General features: G+C 44.1%; 1 protein-coding gene across 1 annotated transcript; it reads left to right on the top strand.

Moving 5' to 3' along the window:
• The first annotated feature begins 2,311 nt into the window (after nucleotides 1–2,311).
• Nucleotides 2,312–5,410, top strand: KCNE4 (potassium voltage-gated channel subfamily E regulatory subunit 4). The gene is made up of 2 exons (XM_014879587.2): nucleotides 2,312–2,451; nucleotides 2,870–5,410. Exon 2 carries the CDS (start codon nucleotides 2,896–2,898, stop codon nucleotides 3,385–3,387), a length of 492 nt encoding a protein of 163 aa, XP_014735073.2. The 5' UTR covers nucleotides 2,312–2,451; nucleotides 2,870–2,895; the 3' UTR covers nucleotides 3,388–5,410.
• The last annotated feature ends 991 nt before the right edge of the window (nucleotides 5,411–6,401 follow it).

A 6,401-nucleotide genomic window follows, 5' to 3' on the forward strand; every position in this document is an offset into this window, starting at 1 on the left:
CTAACAGATGGAGAAGAGATGTCATCAGCTAGCCAAAGTAAACATAGTTGCAAAGAGTTTTCGTCAATAACTCTGCAGAATTATGCAATCCAATCATCTTTCAGTTAAACTTTTTGGGAATTGCATAAACCTATGGATGTACCTGAGCAGTCTTCCTGTGTTGCTGTTGGGTGCTCCAGTTCTTCTTGGTAATTTTGTACAGAGCTTCACCTACACAAAGACTACGAGGGTTTGGAGCAAATAAAGGATTCTATTTGCACGTGCAGGTGCCTACAGAAGAGCTGGTCTGCCCCTGCTCTGCTGGCTCACTGCTGGGAGCCATGGGGTGTCCGTGCCTCTGGAGGAGCCTTTGTGTCCAGGTGAGTGGTGACACTAATGACACGCTTTAGTTGGTCTTGTTCCCAGGATCAAGCAGCTTCCAAGAGGGTTTCATGGGCAGGGAGAAAGGATTTCTGCTTGTGCTGAGCCAATTTTCATTGACCCAACAATGCAGGCACTTCCTCACGAGTCCATCAAAGTCCTGCATGAGAAGGTCTTGCTAAAATGTGACACATTGTCTTTAATTTTTAAAACCCCCAGATTTCCAGAGCTGAATGGGGAGGGCAGATAGCACATGGAGCTGAGAAAGTTGTGAAGTAAATATTCCCTAAAGTTAACTAGAAAATCCAGAGACTTGCTCTGAGTTCTGCTTTAGCCCACAGCTGATATGCTCTTGTTGCCTGCTCGGTAATTTGTCAGGAACAGGGAAGAAGAATTCAGACTTGGCAAGCTGGTGCTGCAGACAGATTTTGTCAGATGAAATCCCAGTAGACATTAGTCCAACATCAACAGCTCCTGAGCTATCACATGGGAATGCACAGGGAGATAAAACCAACATCCTAAAGGGAGGATCCTCTATTTTAAGGTGCAGAGAGGGCAATCTGGCTAATGTAATTTTTTCCTTTCTTTCTGTAGATGTTCAGAGAAATGATGGAAAATGCTGGTTCCAAACACAGATACAATTCTGTCTTTTCTCCAATGCTCAACTACATCTAAAGTTGCTTAACTTCTCTTTCTTGGCTTTTCCTACATGTGAAGAGAAGTTAATCCTATCTGCCTTTACCTCAGAGGGATTGTAAGGGCAGAGTTTGGAAAAGAATTTGCTGTCTATGCAAAGAATCCACAAGTGACTGCAGGGAAAAAAACCCAGATCTACCGTTGGGAAACTCCAGCACCAGTCTACTGCTTTCTGGAAGTGGAGTGTTCTGTTACATAAACATCCTTGAAGCTTTGCAGAAGGGGTGACATTCACATGTGGGCCCTGACTAATTGGGCTTTGTGTGTGAAGAACGGGGATGGAGAGGATAAGGAAATGAAATCCCTAAGGTGCACGCTGGGCCTCCTTCTTCCCATGGCCTGGGCTGCTGCTTACGTGTTGGAAAGGGGTCTCAGAGCCTCCTGTGCCACTGAGCTGATGACTGGGAACTCTGTGGGCCCTGCAACCCAGGCTGCATCCTAAGTGCCCTCCCCAGTGGGCTGCGAGGAGTCCTGCTCTGCCCAGCAGCCTGCATCCCTCTGCCCAGGAGCTGCTAATGTCCCTTTGTACTTAAATCATCCTTAACTCTGGCCCTGGCCTCTATCTAGGCATGATATCATGCACACAGCATTAACTCTTAGCTGCTTCTATGGAGGCAGAAGGCAGCTGCAAACTTCAGGAGCTCCAAATTGCTCCCTGGAGGAGTCTGCACCCTTCCACTGAGTGTGTGGAGAACCTAGATCTCACAGTTGCTGCTCTGATCCCCAAAGTTAGGCAGCACAACACCCATCCATCCAAAACTCACTCAGTTCTCAGGGCCCAGCTCTGCCCAGCCCCTCACCTGGCAGCAAAGTGGAGCTGCAGCACGAGTTGAAAGTCACCACTTTGTTCTGCACACACTTTCTAAAGCTTTGTCACTAGTCCTGACCAAAGAACTTATTTCCTCCTCTATCTCTTTAGGGAAGACTGTGCATAGCAGACATGTAAATAACTTGGTAGTGTCTAATATAAAATTCACATGTGTATTTTTCTATGTGTTACAAAAAACCACACAATAATGATCTGCAGGTTTTCCATTCTGTGTAGCAGCTCTCAGGGTAAGAGGTCAGATTTAGCAACTGGGATGTTAAAGGAGCAGATTCGCAAGCTGAAAGAGCCAGTGTGGAACTGGTTAGGAAAGAGTAAAATCTGAATTCTCAACTCTTTTTCTTTTCACAGCTGTTAAGAGTTCAGTGGGTTGAACTGCAATCCTTCAAGTTCATCTGTTGACTCCAACACAAAACTATTATAAACTGTGCCTCTAAAACACGTGATGAAACATTTCTTGAGAGCTATTTATTCCAACTGCAGCAGAGGAAAGTTTTCAGAACACCCGGCATTTGGTAGAGGAAAGGTCTCTTGAGCTTTGCAAAAGGAGGAATTATTTGCATACCGGCGTAAGTTGCTTTTTGATTATTTTTTTCTTGCACCACTGAACAAAGCAATACTTCTAACTTTCCCCCATCATGGAAACATGATCAAGTAGCACAAAACTATGTTTAAGTGCCTAGCAGAGAATTTCTATATAGTTTTCTTTCTTTAATCATATGGATCGGGGGTTTTATAATTCAGCATTGAACTCAAGATAATTTAATATTATGTGTTTTCTTTCCTTTAATGTTTTCTGTGTCTGAATAAGAGTTCATTCACTTACAATACTAATGCAGAGTTATAACAGACTGAGTGCTTCAATCAGGTGTGGAGTTCACAATTACAAGGAATAAGGAAGAGTTTGGGGTAACATTTTTCCAGGTGTTTCTTTTACACCGTAGCTCTGAAGTTTGATCTTGCATATCTATTTACATTCTCCTCTAGGCTTTAGCTGTGGTAAAACACTTTCCATGCTGAAGATGGACCATGCAAATGTGACCCAAGCTATGCTTGATGCTGAATCCCCCAGCACAGAGAAGAACAACAGCAACGAGTATTTTTACATTCTGATTGTCATGTCGTTCTATGGGATCTTCCTGATAGGAATAATGTTTGGCTACATGAAGTCCAAAAGAAAAGAGAAGTCATCCAATTTGCTTCTGCTCTACAAGGATGAGGAGAGAGAGTGGGGGGAAGCTGTCAAGCCTCTCCCGACCGTAGCGGGGCTGAAATCGGTGCAGATCCCCATGATGCTGAACATGCTGCAGGAGAGCATGGTGCCATCCCTGTCCTGTGCCATCTGCTCCATGGAAGGCAGCAGCGTGAGCTCCGAGTCCTCCTCTCCAGATGTGCACTTCACCATCCAGGAGGAAGTGCTGGATTCTGAACTGGGGGAAGTGTCAGAAACACCCCTCAACGAGAGCAGCGAGGGCTCTGTGGAAAACATCCATAAGAACTCCTAGCACTCGCAGGGCTCCCCTGGTCAGCTGCCAAAGCCTGAGTGGAGCTCCCACTGAGAACTTGTGGCTCTACTTTTCTGCTCTGCAATGAACTCTGAACAGGTATCTGTGCTCCTGGGCCCAAGGTGTTCCTGAGAGCCGGCAGGACAAGGAAGCAGTGGTACCCAGCTGCAAAGTGTAACTTGCACACAATTGGGTTGCTTAATTTTAACTTTTCCATTATTATTTCTTGCTATGAAAGCTAAGAACATGGTGAATATATATGTATTTTCTAATGAGGTAATTATTACTGGCATGTCTCTGCATATTTCAGAATTCTGTAAATATCTGGGAAATGTTTGGGGAAGTTACCCTCATGCAAATGCCTGGTTCTTAAAGATGATGGGTAATGCTCATTCACACAAAGCTGTGATAGAATAGAAATACTCTTGCTGTGTTTTTCTTATGACAAACCACAGCCAACAGCACATTTGCTCAATGAGGCCTCGAAAGCTGAAAATTTGTTGATGCTGTACTTGAAGGGATATTGCAGCATGACTGGAGACTGACTTTAGGTACAGAAAGAATGAAAGACAAGGCAGAAAAAAAGAGGCATTGGGTTCCTGTGCAGTTTGTAAAGCCTGGGTCCAGACCCATGACGTTTATCTGTGTCTTTGCTTAAGTTATACCTGCACTGGCTGGGTCAGGTTCACCACCTCCTGCTGCCATCCAGCCTGTGACTGAGTTACTAACAGGAAAGATCTTTAGTTTTTTGCTTTTGTATTTTTTAAAGATGCGTACATTTGGTCACGAAAGGCAAAGATCTGTGAGTAAAGGAGATATTAAAAGATCTTTGTTGCAGGCTGTCAGATGTAGAAAGGCTCAAGCAGATGTTGCTCTGTTACAGCCCCTTGAAATATAGGTGGAATTCTGATTGGAATTTAACCTAGTAAGGGTGAATTCCTGGCCCCACTGAAATCATCACTTGAGTCAGGGACCAGCACAAGATTTTGTGCTTCTCTGTTGGAGTTAAATTCTCTATTTGAGGTCAGTAAAATCATACCCATTTACATCATTAAAAAATCTAGACTTTCTACTCTATTTAAGCCAGTGTAGGTAAGCATTGTGTTACATCTTTGTCAGCTCACATGTGACACATGCATTTCTATAAAGCTATTAGTAACTAGTTTTTAAAACCACCACAGACTTTCCCCTTCCCCAATTTAATGGTACTGTGACATTTTTCAAATGCTCATGAAATTTGTTGCTAAATTATTGCACTTTTAAAAGAAGTAAAAATTAATACAAATAAGAAAATATTTCAATCATACTTTATATTTTATAATAACTTATTACAGTGTTTTGATTAGTTTTGAAGCATGAGGGCTGAAGAGCCTGACTCTAAAGCATTGCACAGCAAAATATTTGCAAAATGTCTCCACGTATTTCCTGCACTAAAATAGCTCTGTGATTTATCCACTGGCATTAGAGCTTGAGAGACAGCTCGAAAAGCATGAATGCTGAACAGCAGCCATGAGCTGAGGCTGGAGTGAGCTGTGCTGCTGTGCTGGGAAGGGCTCAGAGGGTTAATGGATGCAGGGATCAGGGATCGCTGTCTCTCTCTAAGCACAGCACAACAAAGGCTCCTTTGTGCTCGCAGAGAGCCTGGTTGGGGCACACTGAAGGCAGCGGGAGGTTTTCCATCGACTTCACTGAACTTTGGATCAGACCATATAAAGCTTTTTGGTAGATTTACTCTAAAAGGGGCTGTTTTAAGTTTGAAAGGAGCCAAATTAAGTTTGGCACTTTGCCTGGAATCACTTGAATCCTGAAACTTTCCAAATGAGACTGACATGTGCAAGTTGTCACATTTTCCATTGCTTTCTCCTCCGTCCTTTACTTTTGGTATAAATGTATTTGTTTCTGTAAAAAACTGATGTATATAATTCCTAACATCGAGTTGTATATAATTGTCTCATGTATTTAAAGTTTATTGTTTCTACTGGCACTAATTTTATTTAAATAAAGAAACACATTTCCTGGAAAAGTCTCCATGCTCGTTCACTACGTCAACTAGATTCCCAGTAACGAGACTGGGCACCATTCCTGCAGGATCCTTTTCTTAGCCTCTTTCTGAAATGATTTTTTGCACTTTGCAGTGCTGCAGCATCGTGTGCTGACTGCAGGGCTGAGCCAGGTGCTCCAAATCCACCTTGGGTCCCTGTTGGATGTTGGCAGCACGCTCAGGTCGTGAGTGTGTGCAAGCAGGGCCACAAGGATCCCCTTCTGCAAAGACCTGGGGGTGCTGGGGAGGCTGGCAGAACTGCTAAGGAAGCTTGTGCTGCTTATTCAGCCTCTGGACATGTTTCCATTTTGAGTTTCAGACTTAGATTTGCATTGTAGCAAACTGAGTGGGCTAGGGTTGAGGTTATGGACAAGTATGTGACACAGATCTGTGATCCCACTGGATTTCCACTGCTTGGCCATGGCACACAGCTTTGACTCTGGCTCTCACTGCTGCTCTGTTATTCCCAGTATTATGCAGAGAGGGGGTTTTCAGAAACTGCCTCCCTAAGAAGGGGATAAATGTTTAGAGGCAACTTTGAACTTCCTTAAATCTGTTGAATTACATGTACAGATTCACCAGCACTAGTTAAGACCTGCTTGCACGGGGTAATTTGAGGTTGTTTCAAAAATCAGATTGCTACATAGTTCTATCTGCTTGCTTTCCCACAAAACAGGCTCCCCAGTGCTCTGCTCTCTTCCCTCACTCCCTATTAAATAATTCTGGGGCCTGGTCACAAGCTTCTGTGGAGCTGAGGCTGCCCATGAGCAAGGCAGAGTTTCCCTGCAGTCTCGCGGGACAGCGGCGTGTCCTGGAATAGCAGGTCAGTCCCGAACGCTCCTCTGCCACATCCACCCGTCCTGCTGCCCTGGGCCTTCAGCCTTCCCACTGCCACCACAATGAATCAAGAAACATCTGGCAGCGCTGCTGATAAGGAGGAAAAACAGAACAGAGAGTAAATTACAGCTCTGCT

Source organism: Sturnus vulgaris, chromosome 10 (genome assembly GCF_052056855.1).
Source record: "Sturnus vulgaris isolate bStuVul1 chromosome 10, bStuVul1.hap1, whole genome shotgun sequence".
Lineage (NCBI taxonomy): Eukaryota > Metazoa > Chordata > Aves > Passeriformes > Sturnidae > Sturnus > Sturnus vulgaris.